A 17131-nucleotide genomic window follows, 5' to 3' on the forward strand; every position below is an offset into this window, starting at 1 on the left:
ACATGTGCTTAGGCTAATGGATCTTCTCAGAGCACAAGGGAAGGGAGTTCACTCTCTCTCTCACGCGCGTCCTCGGCGCGTTTTCTTTGTCTTCCATTAGCGTCTCTGTGCCTCAAGCCCCCATCTCATACACAGAGCAATATAATTAGCAGTTAGCACCGCCTTCTTCCACAGTTTCCTTTTGGCTTTCATTCTCGCGTGCAACCTTTGAACAAAACCTACTGCAATTTTTAGAGAGAGAGAGAGAGAGAGAGACTGTAGGTAACACACAAATACTCGAACGCAGACGCGCACACACTCACACGCAGACACCATCAAAGAGAAACCCACTGGACACAAACAAAAACCCAATAGTTAAGGTGCTTCCCCCATTATTACTCTGCTATCCCTCCTGTTCCTTCTTCTTCTTCTTCTTCTTCTTCTTCTTACCGAAGGAAGAGAGAGAGAGAGAGAGAGATATCCTTTTCCTCCTACACTACATTCCCAACTTTGTCTTGGGCAAAGAAATCCCAATCCCGCAAATTCATAACTTCTTCTCCTCTCCAAATTCCCCATTTTTTTTTTGCGGACGCTTCGAATCGTGCTTCGCTTTACCGCTTTTGATCGGTACCCAATAAAGTCTTTGATTCTCTTCTGTCTCTCTCTTCTCCAAATCTCGATTTTTATTCTTCTTTCTGAATTTATTCGAGTAGCATAATTAGGTTTCTTTTTTGTACTGACAGCTTGTGCTGAGAAACGGGCTTCTTTTGCTGCGGGATTTCTAGGGTTCTTGCGGATCGCAATCCATCACACTTGTTCAATTCCTCAATTTTGGACTTAAATTAGGTTTGATCGGAGCACAGATTGGAGAGTACAGGAGTGTGCTCGGCGATGGGCACGAGCTCCAGTCTTCCACGGAATCAAAATTGTGGATTTGATAGTACTAGGGTTCATCTATCGAGTTCGGAGATTGCTTAGGAACAATGGTTACCCATTGGTGCTCCGAGCATGGAAGAGGATTGCACGTATTGAATCGTGTGTAGACAGTGATCCGAGACGGGGGAATCGATCTTTTTGGAGGATTAAGTGTTTCTGGGTCTTTGCTTCTTTGCTTGTTTGATCTTTAAGTCGGGAATGATTTTGGTGTTGGGATTCGCTTATAAGAAGGAGGTGATGTTTTTGTGTTGGCCCAGAAGGCAACACAGGGGTTCTGATTGTAGTTCGCCGTTTTTGTTTCTGAAGAAACCCTTTGGGTTAACATAGTTTGCGCTAAATTATTGACCAAAGAAATTTCTCAGCTTTGCTATCCTTGTCTTGTTTAACTTGTTTAGTGTAGTACCACAGTGGTTTGATTGGGTGGTTATCATCTGGTGTTAATTTTTTAAGGATTTTTTGGCGATACCTGGGTGACGCCTGTGTACATTTTCGCTAGTGGGGAAGAAAGGTTGGTGGGTTTTGTAATTGGTGTTTGTTGGAGCGAGTGGCATGCTTATGGAGGGATATTGAAGCTGGAAATGAATGCGGGGACATGGTGTATGGACAGGAGCATAGTTTCTGGTTCGTTATCTTTCCGGAACAGCATTACTGGAATGTAATTCGAGCATTTTTGTTAGTGGAAGGTGCTAGTAAGGTGTACTCCTGGATTTCCTGCAATGTCGCGCTGCTTTCGGTTCCCACCACCAGGATATGAAAAGAAGGCTAAGACCGAGGATGTGGACTTATTAAAAAAGGTTCATTTACTTTCTTTTATCCATTAATAGTCCATAATTGGTGTGGCATTCGTTAGGTGCTAGGAAATAATATTGTTGTGAGCTTCACAGCATCAAATTGTGATAAAATCTCATTTCTCATGTCACCGCTAGAATTCATGCACTACATAGCTTTATGCAATTGCTCAAATAAATATGGGTAATTTTGGGGGTATCTGACTAAAAAACTGCGTTAACCGATTGGTTTAGTAGGCTGTAAGAACATATAAGATTTTGATTATCTAAGACTAATCTAGTGGGTGTTTTGTTGCCATTGAGGATAGTAAAAGGAACCGAAAGACAAAATCTTCAAGGATCGGAAAAAGATGTTGAAGGAGCTCAAAACTTTTTTATTTTTTATTTTTCTTTCTTTTATCCATATTCTCTTATCCTGGACTGTTTTCACAGATTTTAATGGGTTAAACATACATGACTTTCTTTTATCTTTATCTTCTTGATATAAATTGATTTATACATTTCTGTGTACTTGTTTGTTTATTAATGAATTACTACTTATCAAAAAGGATAATGGAAGGGTACAATGGCAAGGCATGCCTATTGTCCATTTCGGATGATAGGCATTGGGAACTTCTGATTGATTGTTAGGATGGACTCTGCCCATCATTTTTTAACACGTCTTTTTTTATATATATTTGTAACAGTTTATTTTGGAATAGATATTGAAGTTATGGCAATGGGATTCCTTACTAACATGTTTCCTCAAGCATTCATTTCATTGTATGATGGCCACGCGATGCATTTATGGTTTTTGGATAATTTGCTCAGTTTGTTTACTCATTAGATTTTTTGGGTAAAAAGTACTGAAATTTATGTATCCTTCCCCTACTTCATAATCTGTACATGACAATGGGCCTTTTCCACCCACATCCAAAAATCTGGCTTAAGTAGCCTGCCTGCTTATTAAAATCCTCACCCAACATGGGCACATTTTTATTCATAAACAGACCTGATTGATGTGTAGCATTTAATCCATTAAAGTTGGGCCTCATAATTAAACACCCCCCAATGGATGTTGAGTTGGTCGCTTGGTCTGTCTGCCTAACTCATTATGATTTGGCCAGTTGACTCACTAAATGATTGGGATTGAAATTGAAAATAATTGATCAAAGAGTTAACACCAGAAAAGATCATCACAAAATCTCAAAATGCCTTTGTCAAGGGTAGACAAATCCTTGACTCCATTCTCATTGCTAAGGAATGCTTGGAGAGTAGAATTAGAGTTTCGGAATTTTTTCTTTTCTACATTATGTTTGTGGGCTAGGATTTTTGTAAGGGATGATGATAATGTACTGAATCTGTTCTAGTCTTTTTCCTGCTTCTAGAGTGCAGTAGGTATTTCCTTTGTATACTTCGTGTGTACTTGGGTTGTGCCTATTCTTGGTGATAAAATCTCTTATTAATTATAAAAAAAAAAAGTAGAATCAGAGACAGAGTTCTAGGCATCCTTCGCAAATTGGCTATGGAGAAGGCTTCTGACCATGTCAATTGGGATTTTTTTTATATATATCCTTTGTAGGCATGGTTTCGGGGAAAAATGGTGTAAGTGGATGAAGTATTGCATTTCTTCTGCTAGATTTTCAGTTTTGGTTAATGGCACTCCAATTGGTTTTTTTAACAGCTCACGGGGAATGAGACAAGGGGACCCTTGCCCCCCTTTCTCTTTGTTTTAGTTATGGATGTGTTAAGTAGAATGTTGAAGGTGGCAGTGGATAGGGGTTTTATCTTTGGCTTCTCGGGGTGCAGTTCCGCCCATGGCAGCATTAATTTCCCTCACTTACTCTTTTCGGATGATACCTTGAAACTGTGTGAGCCAAATTCTGATCAGATCCATTCTTTGAGGGCACTTTTGTTATTTTTGAAGCTAAAAGTCAATTTGTCCAAATCTGAAATGGTCCCCGTAGGTTTGGTCAATAATCTAGAGGATTTGACTGATATATTGGGATGTAAGGTGTCTTTTTTGCCTATGAAATATCTGGGTCGTCCCTTGGGGGCACCTTTTAAATCTAAGGCAATTTGGGACAGGGTTTTAGAGAAAATTGGAAGTAGGTTGGCTGGCTGGAAAAAGGATCAGTGGTAGAATCACCTTAATTAAGTGTACTTTATCAAATATCCCAACCTATTTCCTATCGTTATTCCCTTTGCCTGTAGGAGTGGCTAATAGAATAGAAAGGATATTCCATGACTTCTTGTGGGGTGGATTGGAGGATGAGAAGAAATTCCACTTGCTCAAGTGGGATAAGATTTGCTCTCCTTTATATTCGGGAGGTTTGGGGATTAGAAAGCTGAAAACTTTCAATAAGGCACTTTTAGGGAAATAGTTGTGGCAGTATCATCAAGAAGGGGATGCTCTTTGGAGGATTGTTATTGATGTCATACATGGGATTATTTGGGGAGGTTGGTACTCAAATGTGGTTAGAGGGGCATATGGAGTGGGAGTGTGGAAATTCATTTGTAGTGGATGGGGGGAGTTCTTCATAAAGTACAGATTTGAACTGGGTAGGGGTAATCGGATCAGTTTTTGGCATGATTTATGTTGTGGAGACGTGGCCTTGAAGATTGCTTTCCCTTCCCTCTTTAGAATTGCTTCAGATAAAGGTGCTTCTGTAGCTGATTGCATGAGCAACACTGCTGGTCTTATTCAGTGGTCAGTAAGTTTTATTAGAGATGACCAAGATTGGGAGGTGGGGGCTATCACTGATTTTTACAGCTTGCTCTATGCCTTAAATTTAAAATCTGGAGGGGAGGATAGATTAATCTGGAATCAAGTTTGTAATAAGAAATTTTTGGTTAGATCTTTGTACAAAGTCTTGGTGCCACATTCTTCTTGTGATTTTTTCCCTTAGAAAAATATTTGGAGAAGCAAAGTGCCCCTCAAGGTCTGATTCTTCGGGCGGTTGGCTGCTCATGGGAAAATACTCGCTATTGATAAGCTGAGAAAGCATGGAATCATTGTAATGGATTGGTGCTTTTATGTGCAAAAGGTGTGGAGAATTGGTGGATCACCTTCTTCTTCATTGTGATGTGTCAAGAGCTTTGTGGGATGAGGTCTTTGTCAAGTCTGGCATTTCTTGGGTGATGCCTAAGAGTGTAGGGAATCTTTTGGCCTGTTGGAGAGGAATTCAAGGAAATTGTCAAATAGCGGTTGTTTGGAAGATGGTTCCACTTTGTCTTATGTGGTATATTTGGAATGAGAGGAATGGACGTTGTTTTGATCAAGGTTTTGAAATTCGTTCCGTTCTAGCCAAAATGACCGGAATTTGCCGTGTCGGAACAGTAACCAGCATAGTGCAAGTAGGTATTCCGTCCCGGATAGAATTTCGGTGTGTTTCGATCCATTTTGGCCGGATTTCGGTATTCCGGCCGGAATGGACGTTTTGGTCCGATATCCTAAGTGGTTTCTTACACAGAAAACAAGCTTCCAAGAAAGGGGCCGATTCTCTTCGAGTCTGGCATCATAGAATCTCCCAAATCTTATGAAACTACGCCCCGTATTACCATTACAAGCAACACTGTGACAAAGCGACCTAGACAAGAAAGGTTGTCTGTGACTCTATGTTGCTAGGTTCTAGATAAGCCAGCTTCCATGTTTGCCAAAGATGCCATACCCATCATCTCCCTCGACAAAACATGGCCTTCTCATAGAAATAGCAAAGTCCACGAGACCAAATGTAATATCCTCGTGTATTTGAGATGAACAAATTGCAGAGAGAGAGAGTGATAGGAAGGGGAAAGTTGAAACTGGAAAATAATGTAAACCTACTGTAGGTTTGAATGACAACATTGTCATGGTACTTGTACCATGCTGTACTTTCCTGGATGGCACAGCAAATTGAGACTAGCACACAATGACAGAAAGGCTATGTGAGCTTAGCCATGAAGTCCAACCAATCGTACTCCACCTAAATTTGTTGTTTCTTTTCGAACTTTTTTGGTTTATGCATAGAATGTGTTCTTTCTTTATCATCTACCATAATAATTTTTGAATCACAATATATGATATTTGAGCACTCTAATTACTTGAGTTTTTCATCCAACCTTGTATTGTTATTTTAGAATATGGTTTATATATATAATTATATATTATTACTTATAAAAAAAAATATATAATTATATATTATTTATTTGTATAAAAATTATCCCAAAACGGTACACCGAAACAACTGGTATGGTAATATTCCATTCTAGTACCTTCACTGGAATAATCACCGGAACGGAGTTCAAAACTTTGGTTTTGATAATAGAGAATGCTCAATGGATGGGATTAGGGCTTTCTTTTTTCATACTTTATTGCTTTGGGCTTCGGTTATTGTAATGGATGGATTTAGTTCCATTGAATCGTGTCCAACCATGATCGAATTGGGTGTCGTCAGTTGGCAATTACTGTTCCTTTTTACCTGTAAAAAAAAGTTCCATTGAATTTCATGCTGTTTTTTAGCTTTAGTTTGTAATTAGGTGTTTTCTCTTGTATACTTCTTGTTTACTTGGGGTATGCCTAATTACATGGTTTTTTAATAAATTTCTTACTGTTCAAAAAAAAAAAAAAAAAAAAAAGAGTTAACACCAGTGATGAAACTTTAGAGATGGCTTTCCATAGAGAATCTGTGTATATGCTATGGTGGGCTTGGGGTTTGGCAAACTTAATGGGTCAAGGGCTTGGAATTGTATGATGATGTAGTGTTTATGGTTTGAATATGGCTGGAAAAATATTATGTTTGACTGGGTGACAAGTGACTTAAACAAGGAATAAAGGCTGCAAGAATTCTTGACAGCAAAAAGATAGGGTTCTCTTTAAAGGTTGATCGGTGGGTGAAGGCCTGGGAATAGATACACTGCTTTGAGAGAGTAAATGAAAGCTTTTGACTTGGGTTGCGAAAGACTTGCAAAGAAGTTGAGATTGTATCTTTCCACATGCTATGAGCAAATGTAAAAAGTATCCGTGAAGAGAGAGAATGATAAGAATTACTCTAGACATACAAGCCTTCCATAAACCAAAACACTTACATTAATCAACTCCGAATCATTTGAGTACAAAGGCACACTTATGTAGCTGCTAGATCTTGACTTGTAATAGGGCTAGAATTTCTTTGACTGTAAACAAGCTTCTAATTGGACTGGACTAAAACACACTCATAAGTCTAATTTAAATCAGATTTCAAGCTGTAGGAAATGATGGCTATCCGATGAAATGAGACCAGAACAGAAGTTCAATGGCTGCTTATTATAAGCAAGACTTGTGTCTCTCATTTTTTTTGAGTATGTAGGTGTTTTTATTCAGATTTTGGACAATGACATTTTTATCTGTGAGATATCATTCTGTTTGTATTAGGGAGGTCAGTGAGTATTAATTGTTTGTTCTCCTCTAAACTAATACTTGTTATTACACCTTGAAGTTATAATAAGGAATCTTATGATGGGACTTTTTAGTCTTGTCCTAGATGTTAAGATACTAGAAGCTTTTCGCAGAAAATATGATGTGAGGATCTCAGCAAATTAGCTTTATATCTTGCTGAAGTGAGAAGCTTCATGGTACAAATTTTGGTTGTGTTGTTCCCTAGGATTGCCTGCGTTTATCCCTGTAATCTATTAATTCTGGTTACAAATTTGTTCTTTTTAAGCTTTGAAAATATGTGACATGAAGTTCTTTATGAGGGGTATCTTGGTAATATAGGACGAGGAGAAACTTCATCACCTGAAACACTGGGATTTGAATTTAATGAGTGGGGTCATAGTGTGTTTTGATGGTTGAAGGAAAGTAAGGTCCTTGAGATTATTGCCTCCTTCATGACTGAAGGACAAGTGTAAGACATGCTCAATTGTTGTGCAGAACTGATATTTTGAGGAGATCTTTTGATGGTAGAAGAGGGAATTTTACTGGCTTGATGACCCACAAAATTGCTTCCTCTGGAGGGAGAACTAGTGTTTCTCTAACGGTTAAAATATCGGTTGCAGTCTTGTAATTGTTTTTTGGAAGTACTTGTCAATTTTTGTTTTTGGAACTGATTTTGGGTCACAAGCTGTATTTTGTTGCCTTCCTCATTTATATATTTATTTTGAAGGTAAAGAGACTTGATTTCTGGACCATTTTAGGATCTTACATTTTCAAGCTTTTCGTAGTTGAAAGGATATACAGCTTCCGATGTACATGGTTTCTATGTAGGTGGAGTTCTATTGGCCTTCTTGATTTGGTATGGTAGTTTAGATTTTTTAGAAGAGCAATCCTTGACATCATGATTTTAACTTCCGTAAGTCCTTTGTCGTATTTGGTCATCCTGAGTGCCACTAGGAAATTTACACTCCAGAAGGATGAAGTATTAGATTATATGAAATCTTTCCATCCGACATTTACTTGGGTTTTAATATCCCTAATTTTCTCTTCCTAGAGCCTATTTATGGGATAACATTCTTTGAGAAAGGGTAATCAACTTGATCAGGCATGGTGGCAGTACTCATGGTGCTACTACTTTATGATGAATAAGTCAACCTCATTCTTAAACATTTAGGTTGCATAAATGGGGAAAGAACTTTCATGCGACGTGTCCTTCGAAGGACTTTTGAAAATGGTACATAAGCATTGTCTCCTTTTTTTTTTTTTTCCTTTTCTGGAGGGTAACAATTTAAAGATTTAGATTGGTGGTCTCTTTTTATGGATCGGCATTTCATAGGCATGTGAAAATGCAAATCAGTGCATGTTAGCTTGTATAAAGCATGGGTTAATAAGCCCATCTCCTTGTAAGATCTGGCGACTAAGATTCCTCCAATACCTGTATTTTTGCTTGGAAAACCTCTATAGGAAATATTCTCATGATGGACAATCCGAGGAAAAAACACATTTTTGGCATTTAGTGGTGCTGCATGTGTAAGAGGAGTAGACAGTCTTCAAATCATCTTTTACTCCATTGCGAGATAGCTACTACTTTGTGGATTGACTTCTTCTGTTGGTTTGATTTGTCCTGGGTTATACCTAGTAGAATAGTGGATCTTTTTTACTCTTGTAGAGGGTTATGTGGAAGCTGGCAAACTGCTGCAATGTGGAAAATGGTTCGTACTTACATGAATTTCTTGTATTTTCCCTCTTTCCAGATAGGTATCTCTCTTGTACCTAACATGTGTGTTTGAGTATGCATTTTGAGCTTTTTATTGAATTTTTTGTGCTTTAAAAAAAAAAAGATGGAATGGATGAGATGGGAACTTATGTTGCTGCTTATGTTCAGTTTAGTCAAGGTTCAAGCAGGTTGCCACAGACACTACATTAGTGGTCAATGAGCTTGTATTTGGGTATGCTTCACTTGTTATTATGAGCTTTGGCTTAAATGGCATTTCCTCTCCCCATCAGAGTCGTCTTTTTTTTTTTTTTTGGGGGGGGGGGGGGGGGGGGGGTGCTGTCATTTCACTCTTTCATGAAATATGAGAAAAGCCTTAATGTCTCTTTCATCGCTTTTATCCCCAAGAGGGCGAGGTCGGTGGAAGTGCAAGATTTCCGTCCCATAAGCTTGGCGAGTGGGGTTTATAAGATCATCTATAAAATTCTAGCAAAGTAGTTGACTGAAGTCATGGGGAAGATCATCTTGAAGTCCCAAAATGCCTTTGTGAAAGGAAGACAAATACTAAACTTGGTCCTCATCGCCAACGAATGCCTAGAGAGTAGAGTCAGAGCCGGCATTTCAGGTATCTTGTGTAAATTGGATATGGAAAAGGCATTTGATTATTTGAACTGGATTTCTTGTTGTATATACTTGGTAGGTACGTCTTTGGGGAAAGATGGTATTAGTGGATAAAGCATTTTATTACCACCGTCAGATTCTGTCTTGGTCAATGGCACTCCCGAAGGCTTCTTCAACAGTTCTTGGGGTTTGAGACAAGGGGATCCACAATCCCTCTCCACTTTTAGTCATTCTAGTCATGGATATGCTGAGTAGAATGTTGGAAGGGGTGGTGGATAGGGTTTTCATCTCAGGTTTCTCGGTGGGCAGTTCCTCACATGGAAGCTTGACAATCTCTCATCTTCTTTTCGCCGATGATACACTGATTTTTTGTAACCCAGACCTTGATCACATTTGCTCCCTAAGAGCACTTCTACTTTGCTTGGAAGCTGTCTCTGGCCTTAAGGTGAATTTATCAAAGTCGGAAGTAGTTCTTGTTGGTTCGGTTAATAACTTAAGTGAAGTGGCTGCCATCTCGGGCTGCAAGGTTTCATCTTTGCCTATGAAGTACCTTGGACTTCCTTTGGCAGCCCCTCATAAATCCAAGGCAATGTAGGAAGGGATTGTTGAGAAAATCGAAGGCAAGTTGGCGAGTTGGAAGAGAATTTACTTGTCTAAGGGCGGGAGAATCACACTTATTAAGGGCAGATTTGGTAGATGAGAATTCTCATCTCAAACTCAAAATTCTCATCTCATCATTACAACTTTCCCAAATCCTCACACAAAATATAATAAATAATTCAACTTTTTCAAATCCTAATACAACTTTTTCAAATCTCAAAACAATAATAATACTAAAAATAATATTTTAAACTCTCATCTCAAATTCAAAATTCTCATTTCTACCCCCAAACCTCCCCTAAGAGGACGTTATCTAATCTCCCAACGTACTTCATTTCTTTATTTCCTGTGCCTGTAGGGGTGGCGAATTGACTGGAGAAGATTTTCCTTGATTTCTTGTGGGGAGGGCTAGAGGATGTAAAAAAGTTCCACTTGATTAAGTGGGATAAAGTATGCACCCCTTTGTCGTGCAGTGGCGGGTTAGGCGTAAGAAAATTGAGAACCTTCAACAAGGGTTGAAGGTACTTCTTGGAAAATGGTTATGACGTTATCATTAGGAAGGAGACGTTCTTTGGAGGAATCTTCTAGATGTCAAATATGGGAGCTTTAAGGGAGGTTGGTGCTCTAAGGAAGTAAGATGGGCTTATGGCGTGGGAATTTGAAAACTTATTCGGAATGGTTGGGATGATTTTCTCGGCAATTGTAGGCTTGAGGTGGGAAGGGGCACACGAATCAGGTTTTGGCACAATATTTGGTGTGGGGATTTTGCTTTGAAAAACTCTTTTCCCTCACTTTTTAGGATTGCATCAAATCAAGGTTCCTCGATGGTTGATAATATGTGCAATATTGTTGATTCCATTCATTGGTCCGTGAGTTTCACTAGAGCTGTCTAGGATTGGGAAGTGGGAGACATCAATGATTTCTACAGCTTGTTATATGCTGCACTGAAACAAAGGGCAGGAGAGGAGGATAGATTACTCTGGACACGCACAGGGAACAAGAAATTTTCAGTTCTATCCTACTACAAGGCCTTGATGATTCACACCTTCAATGCCTTCCCTTGGAAGAGCATTTGGAGGAGTAATGTCCCCCTCAAGGTTGCTTACTTCGGCTGGCTGGCATCCCATGGTAAAATATTGACTATAGACAAGAAAGCGCGGACTCTACATAATGGATTAGTGCTTCATGTGCAAACACAACAGTGAATCAGCAAATCACCTTCTTCATTGTGAAGTAGTTAAGGTATTATTGGATGAAATCTTCACTAGGCTTGACATTGGATGGGCTATGCCTAGGAGGGTGATCGATTTATGTCTTGTTGGCGAGGGATTCGGGGCAATCGACAGATCGCAGCTGTATGGAAGTTGGTGTCTTTATGTTTAATGATGTGCAAATGGAATGAAAGAAATGACCGCTATTTCGACAATAGGGAACGCTCTCCGGATGATTTTAGGGCTTTTTTCTTTCACCCGTTGCTCTGGGCCTCTTCTATTGTATTGAATTGAACGAGTCTTAATGACTTTTACGCTGCTTTCCGTAACGCGTAATTGTTGTAATTAAGCTTTTTCTTGTATACTTCCTGTGTACTCGGGTTTTGCCTATTTAGATGGATTAATAAAATCTTTTTACCTTTCCAAAAAAAAAAAAAAAATCTGGTGTGGTTTCCTTTCATTTTGTTGTCTTTCATTTTGTTTTCTTTTTTGTTTAGGAGGTGGGGTGATTTTTGTTGTCTAACTTAAGTTTATAAGTACAACTTTTCCATTGAATGGCTGGAGTTTTTATTTTTTTATTTTTTTTGGCATCGGGTGTACAAGAATAGCGTCCCAACTAATCCCGGGGGTGCACAGGCCGCAAGGAGTTTCCTGCTAGTGTACTTCAGGTAATTCAAGCAGAAAACCCTCCAGTCCAATGGCCCATAGAACTTGTTTTAGGGGATTTGAACCTTATACTTGGAGAGAGCATACTCTCAAACCTAAGGCCTTTACCACTTAAGCCAACCCTTAAGGGTTTGGCTGGAGATTTTGATTGTGATGAATAACTTCACATCATGATTTTCTCCAAGATTTGAAGCTATGATGTTCACAATCCTTATAGTGAGTTTGGTTAACCAACTAAGGAAGAAATACTTAAAATTTATCTACCTTTTGAGTGGTTCATTAATGCTGGGATGGGAATAGTGCCATCCCATTCCTCAATAAGTGAGTTTTGGTGAGAATCTTGGTCCTCAATAAGTGAGTTTTGGTGAGAATCTTGGGTTTTAGATAATAGATCAAAACACGGGTGAAACTTCAGGTTTTTTTTTTTCTTCCTATTTTCTCTCTGCTCTATTTCTTTTTATTATCGGTAAACAAAATTTTATTGATGAAAAGAGTAGGCAAGAGCCCAAGTATACAAGACATATACAAAAGCAACGCCTAAGCGTGCTAGTTTAGTGATACAAGGAATTTTTGAAAGGTAATGCCATGAAAATCAATTAAAATTGACCAATAGAGTAAAATATTCAAAAATAAGTTTCTAAGCTCATCCGTTGATTGCTATTGATCTTCAAAACTTCTTTCATTCCTCTCCCTTCAAATGCACAACCGTAGGCATATTGGGACCATCTTCCATACTGATGCACTATGGGAGTTGTCCCGAATGCCTCTCCAAAAAGCTAGGAGGTTGCTTACCCTTTTAGGCATCACCCAAGCTTGCCCGAACCGAGCAAAGACTTTATTCCACAAAGTCATGGTAGTCTCGATGAAGTAGTAGGTGGTCAACAAACTCTCCGCTCTTCTTGCACATACAACACCAATCTATGACTATGATTTGATGTTTCCTCAAGTTGTTTAGAGTGAGAATCTTCCCCTAAAAAAGTCATCCATGCAAAAAATGCTACCTTTAGAGGTGCCTTTGTCTTCCAAATACTCTTCCATATGGGAATGGATTTGTGTTGTGTGTGGTTATGGGTTGGTAGAAAGAGCGGACTGTGAATATCCATTTCTTTGAGGGGCACCAAAAAAGCTTTTCTTTGACTCCCCCCAACAAACGGGTGGAATACACAAGGTCAAAGAATTTCGAAAAAAATCAATTTCCCAATCTTGTGCATCTTTGAGGAATGTAACATTCCATGGGGGAATACCATTGGGGATGATTAATGGTCTACAATTGAGGCTTCTTTCATCTTTGCTAAACCATAAACTTGTGGATAAGTTTCCTTGAGTGCCCTATCACCATATCATAGATCATGTCAAAATTTGACATTGGATCCATTACCCACCGTAAAGTAGATATTTCTTGCATGTGTATCCCAAACTCTTCTTATATGCTTCCCATAGCCCCACTCCATGAGGCCAACTCACCTCTTTTTCCCTCACATTTTCTTTGTTTTATCGGGTAAAACGTGAGTAGTTACTCTCTATGGGGCTCTGTTTTTATATTTCAAACTGCATTTTAGTAACATCGAGTAGTTTGTGGTTCAAATGTGGAAACGAAGCAGTTGAAGCTCTCACTTTAATGCTTTATTGGGACCACCAGGGGTTGGCTCGAGTGGTAAAAGCCTTGGGCTTGGGGGGTACAGTTTAAATCCCCTTGGGTGCAAACAATTTCTAGGGGCAATCAGACTGAGAAAATTTTCTCTTGAATTACCCGAGGTGCACTTGCAAGGAACTTCTTGTTGAGGGCTTGTGCACTCCTAAAATTAGTTGGGACATTGTTCCCAAACACCCGGTGCCAATAAAAAAAACTTTAATACTTTATTGGATTTATAAAGGACTTGGCAAAATATATGGTTCTGGTTATTTTTTGTGTATGTGTTGCTTTTCTTGATTTTGTTTGGATTTAGAAAGCATTTTAACTCATCTCATCTTATCTAATCATTGCAATTTTTTCAAATTTCCAAACAAGAAACAATTCAACTTTTTCAAATCTCAAAACAAAATAATATATAAAAATAATATTATAATAATATTTTATTCAACTTTCTACTTTAATCTCATCTCATCTCATCTCAACTCACTATCTAAACCTCCCGCTAGCTCAAATAAGTTAGAGGCATTGTGAGGGTCATGTTTTTTAATGGCTAGAATATTTCTCTCCAGCCTTCATTTGTTGTGTTTTTTTATTTATTTGTTGTGCTTGTTTTTGTTTGCTGCGTCTTCCTTTGCTGTTCTTTGTTGCTATATGACTGAATGGAATCTGCTCAGCATTTATGTCACCTAAAACTAATTCTAAACTGGTCCTCCGAACATATTAACAAGGCAAAATTAGAGTGCATATATGAAAAAACTAATTATTATTTTCTGTGTTGTGTGGATTTTTCATAATCCCGTATAAAATTCTCTGTTTTTTAGAAATGCAATTTCTTATTGTTGTTCTTGCATGGTTCACAGGAAAAGCACAAAGAAAAGAAGCAAAAAAAGGAGAAAAGGGACAAAGAGAAGAGAGAAACTAAAGAGAAAAGAGAGACAGAGAAAAGTGAAGGGAAGCACAGGGAAAAGAAAGACAAGAAGGACAAGAACAGAGATAAAAAGAAGGATGAGGAGAAGGACAGGGATAAGGAGAAAAACAGTGTCCCAGATGAGAAGAGACTTCTGGGGCAATCCGAGTGTCAAATTGGGGAAAAATTCATCCATAGAGAGGAAAGGGATAAAGGTAAAAATAATATTTCAGATGAGAAAAGAAATGCTAGGCAGTTTGCAGGTTACAATGCAAAGAAACAAAGTGAGAGCAGCCATCTTGTGGGGGAGACAAAGGATTTTAAATTTGTGCAGGAGCTTGGCAAGAGGATCAAAGATGATAACAGGGCAACCGAGAACAAGTTGGTTGAGAAGTTCACAAATACAGACCAAAGAAAGGATGAGGGGATGGTGAAATTGGTGGCTAAAGGTACTGATATTAGGGTTGAAGGGAAGGAGAAGAGCAAGAGGGTTGATGATAGAAAGATGGATGGTCCCGGAATTAAGGGTGAGTCAAGATTTAGTGGAAATTCAATGGTTCCGAACCTTGCTGGGGTTGCTCAAACTAGAGTTGAAGGAATATCTGGACTATTTGACAAAAATATTGATAGAAGGGCAGAAGAGAAAGAAAAGGCCAAAGAAAAGGAAATTGATAATAAACGGGGGGATAAACACAAGGAAAAAGATAGAGAGAAAAAGAGCCAAGGGAAGGATAAGGACCGGGACAAACAAAAAAAAAAGGAGAAAGCAAAGGCGAAAACTGAACATAAGAACACAGAACATGATGAACTAAAAGAAAGCAACCAGAGTGACCTTATCAATAGCCATAATGCTAGAACCCCAAAACTTCCCAAGGACAGCGACAAGAGTGCCACTTCTGAGGAAAGTCTCAAGAAACGGAAGGAAGTGGATACAAATGGAGTTTTACATGGTGAGTTCTTTTTGTAATGAACAATGAATTGTTGAAGCCCAATCATTGCTTTCAGGTTATGGACTTCATAGGATGGTCGTAGGCTAACTATCCTTTAGACTTTGGTGGGTCCCTTGTGATTTCACGTATTTTTGTGTGAAAGAATTTTCCCGAGTTAATTGCCAGTTGTTCATGGAATAACATTGAATCACTTTTGTCATGTAATTTCAAACACCGATAATATTCTTATTAGCTGACAAGTGATGCTTCCTGTTTGAATTTTCTTACAGCCAGTGATATTCGGCCCAGTAAATTGGCAAGACCCAATTCTTCCTCTCATCAATTTCCGGTAAATGGAAGGGTATTGGAACCTTGTCAAACTTCTTTCACAAATGCTTCAGATAGGCCTGGTGCAGCCAGTAATCTTAAGGTGGATAATAAGGAGCACAAGATAAATGGCGTTATAGACCAGTCATCTTCTGTCTCCTCAAAGAAGCCTATGCTTGCCTCTGCACAAGCTGAGCAGATTGTGGAAGTGATTGCTAAGCCACCCCACCCAGATGCCAAGTATCTAAGCCAGGTATATACTGTACCTAAAATGAGCAAGTGGTCGGATTATGATGACGAAGAATGGCTGTTTAGCAGCAATGGTTTTCAATCAGAAAAGCCCAAGGTGGAATCTTCGTGGGTTGAGGACACACCGCAGGTGTGGGAGGAAGCTCTGAGGATAGAATCAGCTGATATTTGTGCACTGCCGTATGTTATTCCATACTGATTAACTATACAAATTTGCACTAATTATTCAAACGGCACGAGCCACCCTCATACTCTACCTGAGCTGGGCAGAAACCCTTCAGAGGACCACAAATGGGGAAGGTACAGACAGGTACAGCAGCATCTGGCCCTTGAAGATGAAATATCCAATTTTCTTGCTGCATTTGTTTGTTATTGCTTTCTGTTGAGGGGAGCATTGTGTGGGTGATTGCCTTGTTCTTCTATAAGGTTGGCTGAAACACGTTTTTCGGTTGAAACATGATTGAAACGCATTTGTTACAAGCCATTGTATGCTCCAGTGCATCATTGCAGGGCTATATGGGAGGGGGTTTTTGCCTCATGGCATCGGACTACTAATTCATTGAAAATGAAAATTTTCGTAAAGGCGGCTCAGAAAGGTTGCTTAGAGAGGGAGATGTGTAAGCTTGTGCAATTTTTATTATACTTGCTCATCATCTAATTGAGAATGTTAGGGAGACTAGATGTGGTCTTTAAAACCCCCCACAATTTTGATTTGTAACATAGAACTCTTATTTACAAGAAATGTAAAATAGAGGAAAAGGAAAGTAGTGGCATTCATTTTATTTACCACTCCTATAGTCGTTCTTCCTAGAGACCCTATATATATGCTCTCTAACAGGCAGCTCGGCGGAAACAAGTCACATTTTCCCCTGATTTTCTTGGCTCACATCATCCGTCCACCTTCCTACTCTCTCTGCTTTAGCTTTGGCTTTTCTTCTTCTTGCACTTATGTCCTAACTATTTGCTCTTTTGGCGAGATTCTTAATTTCCAAAATGTTCTCCAAGCTGCAAACGATGATCAGTTTGTTATATGGCATCTCTATAATATACACATTGAGTTGGCGCCGTGTTTCATTAACACAAGTGAATTCTTTAATCAACTTCCTCATATTTGACTGCAATATGTCAAATTGATTTTCTTATTTCCTCCACAATTTGCAATATGTTTGAGCTATTAATTGATATGCTAAACGTCCCATA

At 38.9% G+C, this 17131-nt stretch overlaps 1 protein-coding gene across 2 annotated transcripts; it reads left to right on the top strand.

Annotated features, from left to right (window-relative positions):
- LOC122315803 (glutamic acid-rich protein-like) lies at positions 1-16713 on the top strand. 2 transcript variants are annotated; one of them, XM_043131974.1, is made up of 4 exons: positions 1-606; positions 723-1709; positions 14380-15376; positions 15646-16713. In XM_043131974.1, the coding sequence occupies exons 2-4, from the start codon at positions 1632-1634 to the stop codon at positions 16128-16130; spliced, it is 1560 nt and encodes a 519-aa protein (XP_042987908.1). In that variant the 5' UTR covers positions 1-606; positions 723-1631; the 3' UTR covers positions 16131-16713. The 2 variants fall into 2 exon arrangements, with proteins under 2 accessions (XP_042987908.1, XP_042987918.1); XM_043131984.1 differs by having other exon boundaries at positions 1-359.
- The last annotated feature ends 418 nt before the right edge of the window (positions 16714-17131 follow it).

This window comes from Carya illinoinensis, chromosome 1 (assembly GCF_018687715.1).
Source record: "Carya illinoinensis cultivar Pawnee chromosome 1, C.illinoinensisPawnee_v1, whole genome shotgun sequence".
In the NCBI taxonomy this organism is placed as follows: Eukaryota; Viridiplantae; Streptophyta; class Magnoliopsida; order Fagales; family Juglandaceae; genus Carya; species Carya illinoinensis.

Excerpts from the sequence above, each read along its gene's own strand:
- LOC122315803 (XM_043131974.1), top strand. The coding sequence starts at position 1,632 with ATGTCGCGCTGCTTTCGGTTCCCACCACCAGGATATGAAAAGAAGGCT. Across the intron at positions 1,710-14,379 it reads ATGTGGACTTATTAAAAAAG|GAAAAGCACAAAGAAAAGAA; the intron begins GTTCATTTACTT and ends CATGGTTCACAG. Across the intron at positions 15,377-15,645 it reads TACAAATGGAGTTTTACATG|CCAGTGATATTCGGCCCAGT; the intron begins GTGAGTTCTTTT and ends ATTTTCTTACAG.